General features: G+C 43.4%; 1 protein-coding gene across 2 annotated transcripts in view; it reads right to left on the bottom strand.

The window, feature by feature from the left end:
- The window catches only part of USP7 (ubiquitin specific peptidase 7), a 64,290-nt gene that overhangs the window by 24,094 nt on the left and 19,703 nt on the right, over nt 1-20,493 (bottom strand). The window contains exons 2-5 of one of the 2 annotated variants that reach the window (XM_019666142.1): nt 10,275-10,379; nt 4,033-4,231; nt 2,458-2,596; nt 1,679-1,767 (exon numbers count right to left, since the gene is read on the bottom strand). In XM_019666142.1, the coding sequence (XP_019521687.1) occupies nt 1,679-1,767; nt 2,458-2,596; nt 4,033-4,231; nt 10,275-10,379 (532 nt within the window). Of the gene's footprint in view, nt 1-1,678; nt 1,768-2,457; nt 2,597-4,032; nt 4,232-9,355; nt 9,529-10,274; nt 10,380-20,493 lie in introns of those variants that run through there. The other variant, XM_019666143.1, reaches the window with a different exon arrangement.

The raw sequence follows: 20,493 nt of genomic DNA, 5'->3' as shown, positions 1-20,493 counted from the left end.
CACCAAGGTTGCCGGTTCGATCCCCACATGGGCCAAGGAGCTGCGTCCTCCACAACTAGATTGAAACAACTACTTGACCTGGAGCTGATGGGTCCTGGGGAAACACACTGTTCCCCCAATAAAATGTCTTAAAAATAAATAAAAAGAGAATGCCACTTAAAAGCAGAACAATCCTCCCACCTCTGTCCCCATCTCACTCTGTATATAGTACAAAGACATGAACAAACACAATGGCCGCCAAGCGTAACCCATCAGAGAGGGGACATTTATTGTGAGGTCAAGGCCCACAGTACCCTGATTCCAGGGGTTAGTCCATGACCTTGCAAACATACTCAGGTGTGCCGAAGGGCCACAGTTAAAAGGTGCACGTGTATGCAAAAATAATTTTAAAAATTGAAAACAAAATGCAAGAATCCTGAACTAAAGATGGTTACAATCATAAAGATTTAGGTGATAATGGCTGACCAGATTTGGACAAGTGAGACTGAACCAAGAAAACTGTTTTGATTGGTTAAGGCTGAAAAACCCAACCTACTTTTTTGGTCAAGAGATATAGGGGAAGGTTTTAAAAAAGGAAGCAAATTTTTAAAAGCCACACAAAATTTCATTAGAAATACCTTGTTTTTGCCCCCGGCCTTCTGATGTCTGAGTACAACTCAAGTGTATGTTTTGAAAAGGCAAGCAAAGCCTGATTCCTCTTGGATCGGCCCAATTCACATAAAAGCTAATAAATCTTATTTGCTGATTCAAAAACATTCCCAGGGCCACCCCCAAGCCCCGTAAGCCAGGACCTGGACTAAGTAACGACTCCTTTGTGGCCACCCCGCTGCTCCCTGCCCCATTCCATCCAGGTCATCCTCTGCATTCTTGCTGAGAGTAAGGCCAAGTGGAAACAAAACACCATGAGCCAGACTGAGGGCCTGCCCCTTGGGAGTCTGCCACATCTTCGTAGATGAGAATGTTACTGTTTCACTCCTGGGCCTTAAAAAGTTTGCTGGTCTTCCAAAACCTGCTCCCAACTTACCATGTCAGCTTTCAGTTCTACTCTACACTTTCCTGATGTGCTACCCAATCCCAAACTCTCCTGCCCGTCTCTCTACTCATGTCGTCCTCCCTACCCCATTCTACTGTCCCTCCTTAGCAACCAATAACCCAACACACTCTTTAAGGCCAAAACTTCTTTTACACAGACCTCCCTGGACCAGTGACAAAAGCAGCTCCTCACAGGCCCTCCTCTAAGCTGTCACAGCCCACTCACCCCTTCAGCCCCTCAGCGGTGACCCATTGGCATGCAGTGATGCCACCCCAGAGTTCTACATCCCGGCCCTCTTCAAAATAAAAACAGAGCAGCTCCTGCTGTAGTTCTTTACGTACTGGTCTCACAGCTTTACCCAACCAGCCTGACGTTCTCTGAGGACAGAAACCCACGGCCATCTTGGTGACCGTAATTACAGTCCCAGGGCACAGCAGGGTCTGGCATCTAGAAACTGCTCAATAAGTCTGCCCACAAAGGTGTGACTGTGAAGCTGGTATACATATCTGTGTGCTCCGTGTGTGTGCCAATGGGTGAGAAGGTGCTCATCTGTAGAATACATGCATCTCTGTTAATATGCGGATACAGCTCTCAACACAGCACAGAAGTCATCTCTTAATAGCACCCAATTAAAGAAAAACTTACGCAACTCCATGGGGAGCATCCGCCTGTACAAAGACTTCAAAAGTCACTTTGTCATCATCTATAAAGCCTTTCTCAGGATCAGTCACTTCCTATAAAAAATAAGAATATCCAACTTGCATAAGAATACACGAATGCTCACTTCATTCCAAAGAGACAATTACCCTAGTGGCGTGTAGTTAACAGATTAAAATACTACTTTTCAAACACCCAAATTGTGCGTCTAGCTTTGCGGTGTTTGGTTTGTTTTAAGCAGTGTTCTCTGAACAGGAAGCCTGGTTCCTCTAGGAGGCATCCCAGAGGCACTGGGGCGCACGCAGCACGCAGCGTGGGAAGTGAGGGACCGGTGTCTGCTCGTCAGAGCTGGGCTGGGGAGGCTCCAGAGAACCCAGGCCAGAGAGCCGAGCACAATGTTCCTAAGAATGTTCTACTGGTTTCCACCTCTGCAAAAAGCAGCCCAACTGAACTGGTCTGAGAATTAATGAAGCTAACTGAAAACACCCAGCACTATGCCTGACTCAGGGAAGGGCCCCCATTGGTCATTTCTTTTAAAGGAAATTTAGCCTTTCAGGAAAGCTATTCACTACCTTACAGAGTTTGGCAGCGAGTCCCGATAGCTGCTATAAACCTTAGCTAGGAAACTGGAGAAACCACATTTTCATAGATACCTGTCCAACTTATAAAACAAGTCTTTTGATTCTAAAATGAATTTGAAGAATAAAAGGTTTAGGGGAACACGGAATGACGCTCAGATTATTCAGTCTAAATCCACTGTTACTTACACTCCAGGCCATAAAATTGGAAAATCCCCAATCATTCTCTTTATGGAAGAACAAATGACTAATACGACGACTGAATGACTTCTCGTCATCTCTGTAATTTATTATCTTCAGCACTGCTTGTGCATGACAAGACCACGACCTGTTTAAAGAAAATAATCTAAGCCTTAGTTGATATATTTCACTGATGTTTATACATTTTTAAAAACCACAAAACACAAAAATGCCCATATTTATTTTTTAGCTTTTCTTTTTTTTTGGAGGGGTCAGGGGACATATTTACCTTTAGTGGAGAAAGGAGCTAAAAGGGTTTGGGGGTGCTCCTATTTAATGATTTAATTCATGGTTTTATTTAATTTTTAAAACATTTAAGTCAAGTTTTTATTGGTATCTATAAAATACATGTTTAGATTTTGCAAGACTATGCTTTTTTGATCCGATAATAGTTCTGATATCTAATATGGGTATTATTTGAAAGTAATAAAAAATGATGATAATGCTTTTTTTTTTTTTTTTTAGATAAACAGACTTAAAGCTCTAGGTTCTACTAATAATAAAGGTGTCACTTCTAAGCATCACTCCGGAGCCCTGTAGCTTCATAGAAACTGGCTCCCAAGTTCTCAAGAGCACCCTTTCATTGACAATGGCCTCCGGGCAGGGCTGTGCATGGGTGTTAAATCACAGCCACAAGAGAAATGACCACAGATGCAGCCACGTTTAAAGACCAAAAAGATGCACCACTTTAAAAGTCCACCAAAGGGTTCACAGTGAAAGCACAGCTTATAAAGGAAATGTTACAACTGGACTCTGACACGGCTACAGACTCATTAAAGAGCTGCGCTGCTCACGTCAGCACCTCCACTTGCTCAGGGTCGTGCCGCGGACACGGGATGTGGACGGCTCACTGTGTCGCCAAACCGCTATCCAGGCTACAGCTGTCTCTTAGACCAGAGTATCTAGTCTAAACACTCGTCAGATTGCCTCTAATCTTTAGTTTTATTTGAATAGAGGAACCCACCAAGACTTTCCTCAATTTAAGACTTTGAATAATATACCTCTTTTAAGAAACTACATGAATAAAATTTTTTTTTTCTAAAATAAGCCCGACAGAACCATGTTGTAAAACTCTCAAAGAGTGTTTTACTTTGAATTTTCTGAATAACCCATAGGAACTGATTAGCACACATGAGGATGCTGGCCTGCAGAATTCTACTTAACTACAATTTTCCCCTTGGGCAGCTACTGTAGGAACTAAGCCTGGTGACCCAGTAGTCAGCTAACCCACTGTGCCTTGACTCCATGTTCCATGGGGTAGGGTCTAACACAGGAACTTTAGTTTTTTATTTGCCAGAAAAATATACACCTTTTCTGGTTTGAACAGAATACCTACCAGTGAGTTTTAAAGAGGGAAATGTATTTCATTTAAACTCAAAGGGCTATGTAAAAGAGGCATCAAGGAAATTTAAAAAAAAAAATTTTTTTTTTTCAAAATTCAAAAAGAGGCCAATCAAATTTGGCTTCCAATAATGTATTATAACTATCTCTGGATTTGTAATTGCATCATTTAAACTGTCTTACGTGGAATCAGATTCAGCATTGCACTGGAGAAAGAATCCTACGCTTTTTTGGTGTGGTCTGTCTGGATAAAAGCGTGGCATCACCATAATCTTCCATGGCAGATTTCGCACAAAACACGAAGGGCTAAGGACCGACTCACTCAGTCTGCTGAAGCGCTCGACAGTGTACTGAAAGGTTGCCTCGGAGCGCCAACTCGTGTCTGCAAGAAAAGATGGTGTCAATCAGAGCCCGTGCATTGTGAAACAGCCCCGAAAAAAACACCAACCAGCTGGGATAAACTATTCTAAACAACCACAACCTGACTGTGAAAACCTAGCTCTCTGGGAAATGACAGTGTCATTTCCGATTTATTAAGAAGCTAAAACAGTGAGATGACATAGTTTGTGTGAATGAAATCCCAAACTCAGAGGGGTAACAACACATACCTGCCTTCCCTCCCAAATTCAAAAGTTCAGTAAGAACGTCTATTCTAGTCTGTCTGATTTCGTCTGTCTTAATTTGCAAGTAATCCTTAGTGCACGGGGGGACTCTGGACAGAAGGGATGAGATGTGTAACAGCCATTCAAGGACAGGACTTGTGGAGGAAAAGAAAAAGGCTTGAGACTTGGGCTGAGCCTGGAGAGGAGAAATGAGGGGGGCGCCGAACCTGCAAACACAGGAGGAGGCCTTCAGGGGAGGCGGGAAACCCCGCAGCACTGTTTAGAGACAAAAAGACTGCTGAGAAGTCAGCCTAAAAATAAATGTTACTTTCATTAGTTCACAATATTCTGTGAAACACCAGCCTGGGCTGCTTAGGGGGAATAACTTAAAAAAAAAAAAAAAAAGAAAGAAAGAAAGAAAAGAAAACACACACACACAAAAAACAACAAAGAAAGAAACTGGTATTCTTTATTACTCAGTGAGACTGAAGGCCAATTTAAGGAATTATGGCTTCCTCCAATAAAAAGCAAAGTACTGATATAGTGCCTCTTAGCAGACTTCCAACTAAAGTCACACTTTAGAATCCCACCTTTTCCTGATGGTGGCGTGGCTATTCATTTAAAAAAATGACAGAGGCCCCCGGATAAGCTTTGACAAAACAAACCCAGCAGTGTCGTTACAGATGCTTCTCCGGCTCTGGTGAAGCAGTGGTCCTCCCAAGGCCACCCGGCCAATCTGTCACTGCCAGCACCTTATTAAAACTGCCACAGCAAGGCACACATTCCTAAATGCTTTCTCTCACTTTCTGTACCTATCTCGTTGCAGACTGGGGACCGCTCACAGACTGCAGGGGACCAAGGGCCACACTGTGAGGAGCCACAGGATAGAAGGAACCTGGAAGGCTTTTTCTGGTTTACAATCAGGTGCTATTTTGACATCCCTGCCCCCCAGGCTCCTGAAGCACTAGAAGGGATAGGAGACTTGGGGGAAGGGCAAGGGAAGAGCACACCCCCTCTTCCTTCAGCCTTCAGGCTCCCAACTTCACTGAGACAGCCGAGCCTCAGGGTACAGACTCCTCAGTGCACACAAACTGCTTCATTTGCGACTAACTGAATTTGTTCTTAAGAAAACATGTCCATCAGTCCTCATGAGAGGGTACTATTCTTTATCAAGAAATACAATCCGAAAGTATATGTGAAGTTAGCATTTTTACCTTCTTTTAAACCCCCTTTCTTCCCCCCTAATTTTTTTCCCTGCACATGTAACCCTGCTCAGCAGTTCCGAGAGGCCCTTTGGAAGGAGAGCGGCTGAGGGGATGGGGGAGATGGTCACACCTAAGAGATAAGAGGTGCATGCTGTATTTGAGCCCCTTCCAGTGGCAGGTAACCCCAACCACTTTAAAGGATAATAAAAGTCCACCAAAAAAGCAAGAAGCTAAACTTGTTCAAGAGAATGATGTCTAGGATGGCTTAGGAGAAAAGTGGGCCACTTTTGCACAGATACACAGATCACATCTGAGCAGCACTTAAATCCTGCAAGACAGGCAAGGGCAGCCGTGACTTAATTCTCACTTCACAGACGAGGAAACTGAGGCTTGCCAGGGTTAAGTGGCTCATCTTACCCCAGGTGTTTTACCAAGTGACCACAGGGGGTTGCAATACCCAAGATTTGGGAACACTAAGCACAGTGACCCCGCCTCTGATTTGCAGAACGCCCTTCTGGCGTTGGACTTACCGCCACCAAACGGAGCCCCCATAAGTAAAACAGGCCTGCCTGCTTTGTAGTGATGGAAGAACAGAAAGGAATCAAACGCAAGTCAACTGCAGGACACGCACTCTTGGGTCCTAGAGCTCAAAGCTGCAGATTCCCCACCTCGCTTCTAAGGCTCCTACTTTGTGTTCAGATAAAATTTAGCTCTTTGTAGGATTCGATTTTTATATAGACAAAAATTGATACATCTTATAAGTACTTTTCTGTTCTTCCACCCCACACTTCTAATTCCTGAATTGATCTTTAAATATTAATAGGACCAAACAACAGTGAAGGCAGCATGCCACCCAGTCCACGAGATGGCAGAGTACATAGTTCACACTCGCTGAATTACACACTAGGTGTGAGATTCTGCCTCACATTCAAGGCACATCCTTAGAACAAGCTCATCTTCCGAAACATGCTAATTGGTTTCACGTGAGGTTTCATGTGAAACAAAATCTCATCCTATGGCTGGAAATGACACTAATTGAATGACTGAAAAGCTAAACAGCGAAAGGTCAAGACAGAAGGGTCTACAATAAAAGAGAAGCCGGGCCGGCCGAGTGGCGCGATGGTGAAGAGCTGGCTTGGGACGCCAGAGGGCCCCGGTTCGGATCCCACATATGAGGGCCAGTGACACTGCCCTCTACAAAAAAAAAAAAGAGAGAGAAGCCAACTTGAAACCCATCTTTGGCAGGTAAGACTGGCCTGATGTTCTACTATGAGGAATGACGTGAGATTGACAGACGTCTTTGCCCAAGAAAATGGGCAAAGGTGCATGGAGTTCTACGTACTGTTTTTGCAACTTGCTCTGTGTCTATGATTACTTCAAAATCAAAAATGTTTTAAAAAGCAGTATACCTGGGAGGAGACCCCATATCCTGCAGTATTAGTATTTCACCCAAATAGACTCCACCCTGCCTGGATGCCACCGGACATTTATTTCATTACTCTATGCGTCTTTTTATTGTAAATGATAGGATGATGAACTTGTGTTAACTGCTGTCATCACACATTCTCAATCAGAAAACTTGATAACCCACTACCTTCCCATCCTCAGAGAGCAGCAGCAGCTCCCAGCTCTCACAATGGCCATTCTGACAACAATCTTATCTTCGCAGGTCAAAGGCCAATGTACCAGCCTGGGTTTCAGCTGCATGAAAAAGTATACCTAGGGTTTTTTAATCAAAAAGGTTGTTTTCCCAAATGGCATTCTTGCAGTCATTTTAATCAACCCTCAATCATTCATTCTAATCCAAGTCTTTGCCAAGTCCTAGTTAATTCCCAGAAATTACTTTTGTTTCACGGGTACCAACAATCTCGAACTAGATCCATCTAGATCTGCAGAGCCCGCATTTGCTCTAAAACATCTCATGGTCGGGCCGGCCGAGTGGCGTGATGGTTAAGAACTCGCTTGGGATGCCAGAGGGCCCCGGTTCGGATCCCACATATGAGGGCCAGTGACACTGCCCTCCACAGCTAAGATGCTGAACAACAGCTCAACCTGGAGCTGGGTTGCCGTGAGTCGCCGGCGACGGCGTAGGCTGCAGCCCCTGTGGCAGTGGGTTGCCATGGGCTACCATATGTAGCCAGCAGCCAGCGTGAGCGGGCCAGCAGCCGCAGTGAGCGGCCGTCCAGAAGCCGGCGACTGATCTGCCTCACCAGAGAAGAGCGCAATGATGGTGCCAACTTGGGCCAGTGAAGCAACATCCTCCACAACTAGATTGAAGAACAAGACGACAGCAACTTGTCTGTTCCCCTTCCCCCAATTCCCCAGCACTGTTCCCATTCCCCCAATAAAAAAATCTTTAAAAAAATAAATAAATAAATAAAACATCTCATGGTCATCTCAGGAAAAACTGAGTAAGAAACTGAAATCAAAGTAGAGTAAGTAGGTACAACTAGAAAATGATTCTGATACTTGTCCATAACTCTATGTTAACAGGATTTCTAAATGCGTTCCATCTCACTAAACATTTTTCCAATCTGTGCTGTTAGCTGTTTAACTTCTGTATAAGAAACTTCCCTTACTAAGGCCTCTGCACTGATCACTGTAACCCAGTGTTTTCCAGATTAAGATGTTAAAAGGAGATTCAGGGAAAAGGGATTCTAAAGTTCAGTCCTGGGGAATCATTAACAAAAAGTCTTTTGGAGGAAAATGTTTGGATACTGACGGCTTGGAGAAGTGCAGAAATTTAGAAACCTGTTTAACCTAGCACTCCTCAATCTTCCTAATTTCACGACACATTTATCTCCTGCAGAAGAGTGTTTCAAAATACACATCACAGCTGGGAAAACGGTGCCCTATAGCAAGGCTTCTACTCCTGGAACCAGGACCATCTCCCTCCCGCCCCCTTCACCGTCAGAGATGATCTTTTTCACTCTCTCACCCCTAGGCCCCTCAAAAGGCACCTAAAATCCAAACCAGGAAGAAAGTGCTATTGAAGACTACTCTACTTTTCCCTATAATACACTTTTTCCATTTGGTGATTCACTACAGGAGCATTTCCACTTTTAGGTTGTATGGTTCAGCACCACTACTTATTACTAATAATTTAGTAAAATGGCCTTAAGAGGAAAGGGATTTTACCTACATTATGATCTCATAACAGAGATTCACAAATGAGGCAATTCAGGCCCCCAAGAGAAATCTGGCAGTATCTGGAGACAGTTTTAGTTGTCACAACTAGGGGGCATAAGGATGGGATGACATTGGCATCCTACAATGCACAGGACAGCCCCCTACAACAAAGAATGACCCACCCAAGAAGGCAGCAGTGCCGAGGTTGAGACACCCTGCCCTTTTATCTATACGTGTGCCTTCTCCCACGCTCCGCCCCCCTAAAACCAAGAGTGGAAATATCAGTATGAAATGGCTCCGTGGAAAATAGACCGGGAGAGCTGTGACTGGGCTGGGCCAATTACTGCTCCACAAGTGACTAGCATCGGTCCCTGACTCACACCTGGCACAACAGCCCTGGCCATGCCTTCCCACTGTGCACCCTGAACCACTTTTGGCATCTCCGGTGTCTGAAATAAAACCAAGAGCCCAGCAACCAAAGAGACCACACCCACACCGTTGCCCTTGGTCTACTGTGGAAAGCGCACTCCACGGGTAACAAAGCAGCGGGTTTAGACCACGCCTCTTTACCTTCCTCAGATATTGCCTCAGCCAGCTGCCAGGGGGTAAACCGCACTGTGAGACAACTCTCAACTACGGCTGCAGTTTCTCATGGAGGCTGAACTTTTGGCAGGAGGTCTGAACAGCAGTCCTTCTGGTGGTGCAACCCGTGGCTGATGAGGTTTCTTTCAACTGCCCCGTTACACCCCTGGGAAGGACACAACCCTCATGAGGATTGATGGACATGCCTTTGACAGAACATGGTTTCATATTACACTGCAAGATTCCAGGGGCTGCATAAAGTATTACTGGCTGCTACCGGCTCACGATTTTGACCTTGCAAATGCACATAGGTCACAAAGTCTGATAAGTTATAGAGAAGAAATTGCCTCAAAAGAAAGTGATTTCCTAGGCATAAAATGTCCATGCATGTACATATGCATATACTTTTTGCATAGAAGATACAGACCAAAGTTAGTGTGGGAGAATGAAGCCCAGAGCTCGGCTCTGATTTCACACCTATTAGGAGTGGGGAGGGATTATCAGCTACAGACAACTGATATACACACTACAGTAAGAATGCAATGGATAGCCAAGTTCCAATGTCTAAAAGTATCTTGCTGCAAACAAGAAGGAAAGGAGAGTAACGTGTACTTGTTCTGAATACTAACAGTGGCTGGAAAATTGCAGGCCTGAATAAATACCCATCTCTTACAAACTTCTGTATTTAAACCTTCTCACCTAGGCTGGGGAATCACCTTACCTTGCAATTTGTAGGCAATCTTGAAATTCAACACCAAAACAGGCTCCTAAATTTTCTTCAGATACAACCTCCTACAATCTAGCTACTTAAGAAACTCAGAAGTACCCAAGGAAGAAATATGCATCCCATCTGTTGGTGTCTGACAGTTTTCTGCCCAAAGCAAGTAAGCAAACCACAGGCACTTACCATCCTCCATATCTTCCTCTGTGTTGTTGTGCCCATCACTCATGGTTACATTCCCGTTGATAACAGGGTTTTGAGTAATTCTTGGTGGGTCATCTGTATCTCCAGCTTTAAAGAAAACAAAGAAATTCCAGGGTTTTTACCTTCATGGCCAGATAAGTAAACAAAAATATGTTGGTGGTTTTGATGATCTCCAATCACTAATAAGTTTCAATTATGCCATAATAAATGCACTCTGAACCAAAAAATATTTACTAGTATGTTTATTATGAACTTGGGTTGCTTCCAAATGCTAAATGAGATTTGAACACGCAGTATACCACACCAATAATCTGCTCCGTCTGCAACGATCTTTCTTTTGAAATAGGTTTCCTACACATTAAAAATAAATAAATATTGTTGAGGGTTTACTAAACACATATATCAGTGTACATTAGATTTCTGTACGTGTCACTTACGTGGCAGTACACACATAAGTGTCACTGGACAAGTGATGTATAATTGAAGTATAAATCCATGCAAAAACCAGGACTGGTGTTTTGGGGAGGTGCAGAGAATGTGAAAAGGAGATCCCTGAGAGAACTGGCATGTATAGAGTCCGGAAACGACTGAGAAACCAATAAAATGCTTTTGTCATTCTAAATGCCTGCTGAAATCTGGCTTGAAAAATATTTACATATTAAGGACCATTCTCCACATTTAAACCGTCTCCTTCTTTCATAATTAGTACAGCTCACTGCAACTAATACTGGCCTGTGCAATCAGCTTTCCCAGCAGCATCAGACCCTCCTTAAATTTTAAGAGTCTCAGCTACAAACAGAAGATGTGATGTAAACATAGTTCCATAGGTATATCTTTAGCTTCTGACATTTCAGAGCCTTTCCAGCATTCTGACCCGCATTCAGTCAGGTTCAGCACCACGGATAGCACCGGCCCCTTTCCCCTCTCTAGACACTATCCAAAACCCCAAACTATCAAGGTTACATCTCTCAAATAATTCCAGAATATAAACCGCACTTCACCCTTCTTAGGCATCACACATACACCTTAGAAATCCTTGGAAGCCAAGAAACAGTATTACCATCCACATTGAAACAGACCACTTCCAATCTTGATCCTCTTCGTTTTATTAAATATCAATACACAATTAACAATTGTGCTAAAAGCAATTTTTTAAAAACAAACATATATACACCTTTAAACTGGTCCCTCTACCACCATACCCTGACAGGAAAATTGGGAGAGGGAAGTAGGGAAAGGAGAAATTCCTTCTACCATTGCTAAACGAGCTCAAACTCTAAACTCTAAAACATATGTGCTTAATATTAATAGCCAAATAAAAAAAAATCAGGTACTTTGACTAAACTATCTTTCATCCACATTTATCCTCCTAAATTAACTACATCAAACTACATCAAACCATCATAAAAAATGTTTTACAAGAAAAAAACCCCTATATGAAGGCAGAAGACCTATGAAATAATGGCACAGTCCACCAATGGAATATTATGCAGCATTTTTTTTAAAAGTTTCTCAATGTACCTATATGGGAAGTTCTCTAAGTTAAAAAAAAATTAAGATGCCAAGCAATTAAGTGCAACCTTTGTTATAAAGAGATGTTAGAATACGAATATATAAATTCTTATTTCCCTTTACACGAATAAACAAACACTGAGAGGATACACAGAAACTATGAAGGGATACTATGGAAGTAGAAGAGTATTATTGTCTACTGTATACACACACTCGTATCACATGAATGCAGTATAAATCTTAAAGTAATTTGCTTGATGCACACTTAGTACTTATAGTTCCTCGGTTCAATCTGTCCCAGTGCAATTTCTTTAAAATATGGCTTATAATGCACAAATGCAAAAATGGCAAATAATTCTCTGTATACAAATCAGCTTTGCTTCTAACGCTAGGATGTTGTGTAAAGGTAAGCAGTCTAAACTGACAAATCATAACTTGCCTGATCTGTGACTCTGAAGATTGTAAAATCCAAGTGAATTCAGATTATTGCTGAAAGAAAGTGTCTTCAAGGGTTTGTTTTGATGACTTGAGATAGACAACTTTTTCACCAGAAGTTGGGTAATAATAAAAATCAAGATCAATTCAAGAGATTTGTAGATCACCATCCACACACCTTATTGTGCAGGGTGGAAAAATGAATAAATTGGGTCACAGTTTTTCGGCACTCGGATTAAGTGCAATACGGTGAATGAAGAAGGCCTAGTACAGTAAAAACCTTGGATTGCGACTAACTTGGTTTGCAAGTGTGCAAGACGAGCAAACATTTCTAAAACATCTTAACTTGGTAAACGAGCAATGTCTTGCAATATGAGTAGTTTGTTTCCAGAACGAATTATGCTTGCAAACCAAGGTATTATTGTATTTTCTAAAATGAGGATCCTGTTCTAGTGTTAATGAAGACAGGATTTCTCTGTAGTTGGTTGGCCCCAGAAAGCAAGGCAGGTAGAGTTCCACAGGTGAATGCGGTTCTTTTACACACCAAGGTACCCATTTCTGATGGGCTAACCAATTTGCTCTTTTTACTCTTCAGAAGCAGAGAGATGGTGGTCAAGGCCAGCGGCTATGAAACGGCACCAAGTCCCTGGCTGGTCCACCAGGTAACATGAAGAATCTGGCCAACAAAGGCCCCATGAAGTTCTCAATCAACTGCCATAGGACCTTTGTCAAAAGCTGGCTACTCAAGTCTAGCTCCTAAGGGACTGAATATCCAGTTTTAAAAAGCTCCTCATAAATGAGTTGGTTCAACAAGAGGATTAAAAATTTAATTAGACACAGTAAATCCCTGGACCAGAATTAAATGGTAAAAGCACCCAAATATCCACAAAAAGTCTATACTAGGCTTCCAGAAATATCCTGAATGGTAAGACTGCCTTTTTTATCATCAAACAAGTGCATGTATTTATCGCTATATATAAAGTGACCCAGCTCCTAAATTTTATGCCCCCCCCAATATGGAATTTTCCCAATGTGTCAACTCTCATTTGGCCAAAATGAACAACACTGATTTTCTGACACACAACCATCTCAAATAGTAAGAACGGAGACGTGTTTGTCAAACACCAATGACATATGGAATGCCTCAAATAAACAAACAAAAAGTCCCTGATAGGCCAAATGTCTGCAGGTGAAAAAAAGCAATTATCAATCCAAAACATACACATGACATCCAGAAAAACAGAAGATCGTTTCCATTACTGGTGATTGGTAAGCCTTTTGACAACAAACACTGTGATAAGTATCAGAGGCATCATTTTAATATATATGTAAAAGGGCACAAAATACCTTTTATAAATAGTGACTTTAGAAACTGACAAAAGGCTACCTTGGCTAGTTACAAAGCCTCTATTTCCTCCTCTTTTACTGAAGATGGGTGCCTATGCTTATGTTCAGCTTTTTCCCCCCAGTGACTTCCATTTGTGATGTCATAACAGAACCACCAACCCAAAGAACACCTGTCAATTGCTATGGAAATGATGCCGTGCCAATTTGAATCTCACTCCTGGATGAGCTAACAAATGAAGAACATTATTCCAATTTGTTGGCTTTGACGCTTTTTGTCACTTCACAAAGATCTCTCAAACTTCTTCCAAAAAGGCTGGGGTTGAGGGGATCAAACATCACAATAAAACCTCACTGCCTTTCAACTTAAGTTTCAGGACCACAAAAATCCTAGGCCACAAAGATCCAGCCATGCCTCAGATTCACTCTCCACTCAGCCCCCAGGTTCCTCCTTGAATTTTCCAACTAGTGATACACCCCCGTGAGCAAAACCACGACTCAGTGAAAATGGCAGAATACACGGAGTACCAATGCGTAGTCCCTGGATCGGTCAAGCAGAGCCTTTAACAGCAGCACATCTTAATCCCAAATCTACCAGTTCACCTTGAATTCCAAATCAAACCCCCCCACCCTACCCCCAGGCTTCTGTTTGGGCTTCTTCCTCTAATCTCCTCTTTCCTGGCATTAAACCCATTTTAAAGAATACTACATAAAATAGGTTTATCGTGGTAAATTAGAACACTGGTCACTTTCTGCAGATTAATTTCTTAAATGGTAATCCCAACTGTGTGTCAGAAGGACAGTTTAGATGTATCAGTATTGGTTCTGGAAACCCGTCAGCAGCAGAAGGACCCCCATCTGAACTCGAGTCACCTTGTCCAAGCCTGTGGTTCTCCGCCATGTCTGCATGGCTCTGCAGCAGCAAGTGCTGGGTGGGGCTTGGGGACGAGGGTTCTCGCGTCCACATCAGAGTGACTGCATAGAATCTCTGGGAGCTCTATACCTCAACATTCTTTTTTTAAAGTTCCCCACAAAATTAGGACCAGAAACATATTCAAGCAAACTCGTCAACTTAAATAATCACCTTCAAAAGGTAAGGTGGACAAGAAGCAGAAAGGGCATGGTAATAGGAAAAAAAGTGTGGCTACTAGTTCCTCTGTTGTTGATTGAAGTTGCTAACAATGGGGAACCGAGTGAGGGGTACATGGGAACACTCTGCACTCGCTTTGCAACTTTCCTGTAAATCTAAAATGAATCCAGAATGTAGTTTATTTTTCAAAAGACAACACAGAAAGCCCTCAAGCCTAAGAAGCAAGGAATATAGCTGATATTAAGTTTATATGTGAAAATTTTCAGCATGAAGCATCCACATGAGCATGCCTGCAGTTCTCACGCAAATAAAAGGGTAGAGGCAGCTTGAGAGCTGAGACCTGGAAAGCTTCCCACACAGACGCCAGGGCAATGCACAGAGCAGAGCTCTTCCGGAGGGGCTGCCCAGGGCAGGCAGAGCTTGTGTCAGTGCTGGGGCAGGAGAAGCATCTCTGAGTTTGCTTCCAGCAGCTCTCACTGACAGGGCCCCTGCTGGGTCTCGGGTCGTGATCACAAGCCCTGGGTTGAGGCAGAGCGGGATAGTTTCCTGTATCTACAATAGATGGGCCCTTGGGCTTAGAGAGGGTATGTCACCAGACCAGGGCCACAGCTGGGCTGTGAGGGCCCTGCCACAGGAGGAACTCCGATCTGTAAGGTTATGGAGCCCCTGCTTTTTCCACTTTCTCTACTTTTCCTTCCTGAGACACTATCTGCCCACGTCAAGGAGGAACGCTCACTCCTTAGATACAGGACAAGTTAGATGGAGCAGACAAATGAATCCAGAGGAGTTAGTCTGGAAGAAATAAAGATGAAAAAGTCCTGAGTACAAGGCATGACGCTGTGAGAAGGCTGAGGTCCTTAATTCTGTGTACATACTTTTTTAAATGCCTGCTCTCAGCATAACCTGTACTGCAATTTCTACTGTATTACCCCAATCTCATTTTTCTATTAAACTTATTTTGTGATAACCACAGATTCAAAATTATTATAGAAATAGGAGATCCATTTCCCTTTACCCACCTTCTCCCAACAGCACGATTTTGCAAAATTATAGTACAATATATTCACAACCAGGACATGAATGGTGACAATGTACTAATCGTATTCCTATTTACTTGCAGTCATTTTGTGACATGTGAGTTTTGTGTGTCCACCACAGTCATGATACTGAACAGTCCCAACACAAGGACCCTCGGGGTGCCCTTTCATAACCACATCCCACCTCCCTTCTGTGTGCCCTGTCACCCCTAGCAATGACTAATCTCCACAACCATCATTTGTCATTTTAACGATGTTACAGAAACGGACATAGGGAATGCCTTCTGACACTCAGCGTAACTCCCTTGAGACTTACTTGCATCACTGAGTAGGGTTCCATTCACCTGCTAACATCTGGGTTCTTTCCAGTTTAGGGATAGTACAAATCAAGCTGCTATACACATTTTTGTACAGGTCCTAGTTTCACATTTACTTTTACTTTTGGATTTTAAAGAATGAAATGCTCACAGCAGCAAGGCAAGGGGTGCAGAGATGCATACGGGGAAATAACGACCTTCCCCGCTCCGAGCCTAATGTGCAGGAAGCCACTGTTGCATGCGTCACCTTCCAGGCCTCCTCAAGGTTCATATACAGAACACATGCACAGTGTGCATGCACTTTTTCTCAGGAACAAAAAATGGTATACTATTCATGCTACATGGATAAATTACAGCTATCCCAAGTTGGTGTACATACACACATGCATAAATATGTACACAAATTTAATTTTGAGCAGCACCATAACATGATGTCACGATCTACTCATCCATTCCCCTACAGAAGACTGTTTCCAGTTTTGTTTTGTTTTTGTTTTATTTGGGGAGGGGGGGGGCTTGAATGATGCTACAGCCAAACAACTCTGTACTAGGATTTTTGTCCTACTGTGTGTTTTGTAATCAGGTCTTTCTCAGAAAGATCTGGTTCCCCCAAGTAGGTAGCCATGCTCTTCCCAATGCACCCTGGAAGCAGAACACTATCCAATGCTCTGAACAGCTGAATCCCGTGACCCACCTCCTGCACCAAGTCCACACGCTGGTCAGGAGAACTCTTCCAGCTCCTACGCAGAGCTCCACTCCTTTTATTTGGAAGAACTGAATGAAATACAATCGATTTCTGGATGTTCTGGCCCAGAAAAGATCCTCAATGTATGGAAGCTAGCTCTAATAGCTCCAAGCTCACCAAGAGAAGACAGCAGGCCAGCCAACATGGAGAAACAGGACACTAATTATACTAAGCACGCCTGGGAAGTGGGGTGCAGCCATAGGGCTGGTTATCAGGGAGGGTATCCAGGAGCCAGGGCCACCTGACACTCGGAGAAACACAGTTCTGTGGGAAAACTAGGAAGCCGTGGAGTCAACTAAGGCAGTGTTGTTTTCTACGGCAACACTGGGCCTCAGATGGGACTGTGGGCTACAGCCAGTGCTTGGACCAAAACTGCAGGTAACCAGGGGGTGAAGTTCTTACAAGGACACAAACACAGTGCGCACTGGCAGGTCTGTATTGCTCTGCTCTCACCCTAGGTCTGACAGTTAGTCTTTCCTCCCTTCCAGGACTCAGCGGCTCCCAAAGTTTACCACCCTTAGAGCCACTGGGTGGAGGAGGTGGTGCCAACCAGGCAACATGGCCCGTTTGCCAACAAGCTTACCTTCCCAGTCACACAGACCAAGTGCCTGTGGCCCCCAAGGAAACACCTACACGCTTTCCAGTCCTCACTCCCTCTGTGTCTCATTAGGAAAGTGAAACCTCTCAGAAACAGTCAATTTCTGAATGTGATCCTAAGTGGAAAACTTCAACTATATTTCAGAAAAGATCATTTCCAATCCATTAGCATTCTATGACCAAGGACTTCACCCATCCCCCAAAAGGTGGGCATGCTCCGTTTGCCTGCAAGTACAGTACCAATAAAGAAGACATTCTAATTACTTCTTTTCCAGACGGGAAGGCTTGGGGGATGAAGGCATGCACCTCCGGCCAGGGCTCGGCAGAAGTCAGTCAACCTACCATCAAGCATCTTGTGTGCGCCAAGGGCGGGGTGGGGCCCTGGGGGTCAGGAGGGAACAGACTAGATAAGCTCCCTGGTCTCCTGGAGCTGACTCTCCTGTGGGAGGGTATAAGAGGGGACACTATAATACAATGGAGGGGCAAACAGTACTGACAGCGCCACAGGGCTTGGACACATCAAGCATGAAGAGGCAACATCTAGGCCAAAGCCACGAAATGGAAAGGAACCAGCTGGGTGGAGGTCCTAGAGAAGCACATTCTAGACAGAGCGGGCAAGGGAGAAGGGGGGGGGATGAGGTTCAGACAGAAGGCGTGCACGCCCCAGGCTGTGGAGGGCCCTGATGGCCGTGATAAGGACTGAACTTCATTCATTCCCAATGTTCCTGCTGGGCGCGTGCCCCACCCCAACCCACTTCCCACCAGCCAAATGAAGACGAAGCCACAACGGCTTTGAAAGCGCTGCTTAAAGAATGAACAGCTCTCTTGTCAGTCACAGCTAAGATGGTTCCAGGGTTTGGACCTCGGCTGCCAACCCCAGATACCCATCTGGTCGAGCCTGTCCTAATCATCACAGGCAGAAGCTCCCTTGCTGTTCTGCAGACGACAAGGGTGCCGCTCAGAGCTAGCCTGCTAGGTTAGCAGGGCCGTCTCCGTTACCCTATGAATTCCTTTGGTCATATGAGTAATAATGAAATCGTGACTTACTCAATACCACAACTCTTAAGTGTTGTGTGGTTTTATCACTTTCCTGATTTTTTACATGATTTTGCTACATGCATCCCCCATGAAACTGGCAATCCAGTCCTACTAAAGCGGGACTTTTTTGGTCCTCTGCTTTGGTGGGCCACTGAGAACCTGAAGCCAGTGCCTGCCCAGCTGCTAAGTTGTGGAGCCTGAAGGTTCAAAGTAGACCTAATGTATTGAAACCTGGCAGTTAGCTCTATACTCTGAAACAATCCCAATTTAAATTAGTTATATGAAAATAAAGCCTCAAAGAAGGCCACATATAAAATTGTGTTCCTTAAATAAAATGATTTGTTTGGTGCTTTCAGTTTGGCCTGATTATGTAAAAGCCATCTGTTCCCTGGAGAATCATCGTAACTGCCAATCATATCTGTCCCACAAACCCTGACTGATGACTAGTGTGACTGCTGGCTAGCACTGAGGAGTGTGCAATTGTGCACAACTGCAGAGCTTAGAATTACATCTGTCCTGCCTTCTTACACAAAACAGAGAACGGCATTATCTGCCGAGCTGCGTGGCGCAGTCCACGTGTGGAGGGGAAAGAAGTCCCGGTGTGCCTGGCAGAGGTCGGGCTTCACGGAAGCTACAGGACTGCAGAAACGTGTTTGCAATACAGAATAGCCACAAGACTAATATCCAGAATATACAGCACCTAAAACTCAAGAAGCAACCCAATTACAACAAAGGGGCAAGTCATAAGAAATAAAACAGACTAACAAATATGCTCAACTTCCCTAGTTAACATGATACCATTTTTACACTAACTGAAAATTATTGGAAATGCCCATTGATAATGACGGCCTTGTAAAAATGGGATGTCAAATGTCTGGCTGGCGCATAAATTCAGAGTCAAAATTATTCCCCCCAAAGGTAGTTATTTATTAAAATCCAAAATCAAATAGCCTTTCACTCAAAATGTGATTTCTATTCCAAAGAAATGTGAAATCCATTCCAAAGAAAACTAGAATGCATGCCCAAAGATATACACAAGCAAATTTCTTACCCTGGAGTACCATTTTGTACAAAGTTAAAAACAACATCAGTGCCCATTAACACCAAGGGCCACATATTGTGGCTCCATTTACATGAAGTACCCAGAACAGGGCAATCTTTAGAGACAGAATGCAGATCAGTGGCTGCCTAGAGTTGGCCGGGTGGGGGGATGGAGGGATGGGGAGATTGGAGAGGTAGTGGCTAAGGGGGGTGTGTGTGTGTGTGTGTGTGTGTGTGTGTGTTTTCTTTCTGGTGTGATAAGAACCTTCCAACATCGACGGGGGTGATGGTCGCACAGCTCTAGGAATGTCCTAAAGCCATTGAACTGTTCATCTTAAATGAGCAAATTGCAAGTACAGTATGTGAACTACATCTCAATAAAGCTCTGTTTTGTTTTGTTTTTTAAAGGGAGACAAGGACTTAATAGAAATGGGCTGTTTCACGTGGGGACAAATAGTTCCACAAATCAAGTTGCTGAGAGCTCTGCATAGTAAATGATGTGCCTGCTGAGCAATTGAGTCATGTATGAACGCTTCATTTTCTGCAGTATTTCTCTAAAAATAATATTAAACAGTTCGATGTTTTAAAAATTCAATTACCTACAAAGGTTACTTACATGTATAAGTTCACTCTACATTCAAGTAGTTTTAAATAAACTAAAGCTGTAATAAAGGAATGTGTCCACCAACAGTCAGTGAATAAATTACTAGGATGTCCTTACAGAATGAAGCAAGCTACATGTAAGGACCTGGGACAATATCCATAATACATTAAGTATACAATGCTTACTTCTGAGGAATGTAGTTTTTCTTGCTTCCATGTTGTTCCAATGTTTCAATAAACGTGTATTACCTTTATAACAAAAGTAAAAACACACATGCACACAAAGAAAATTACGGCATAAAAAAGTACAAACATGAAATTGTAACATTTGGGATGATATGGATGGACTTAGAGACTATTATGTTAAGTGAAATAAGTCGGTCGGAGAAAGACAAATACCATATGATTTCACTTATATGTGGAATCTAAAAAACTGAATGAA

The sequence above is a fragment of the Hipposideros armiger genome, unplaced genomic scaffold (genome assembly GCF_001890085.2).
Source record: "Hipposideros armiger isolate ML-2016 unplaced genomic scaffold, ASM189008v1 scaffold_461, whole genome shotgun sequence".
Lineage (NCBI taxonomy): Eukaryota > Metazoa > Chordata > Mammalia > Chiroptera > Hipposideridae > Hipposideros > Hipposideros armiger.
The sequence above is the reverse complement of the archived record's forward strand: the minus strand, read 5'-3'. Positions and strand labels throughout refer to the sequence as shown.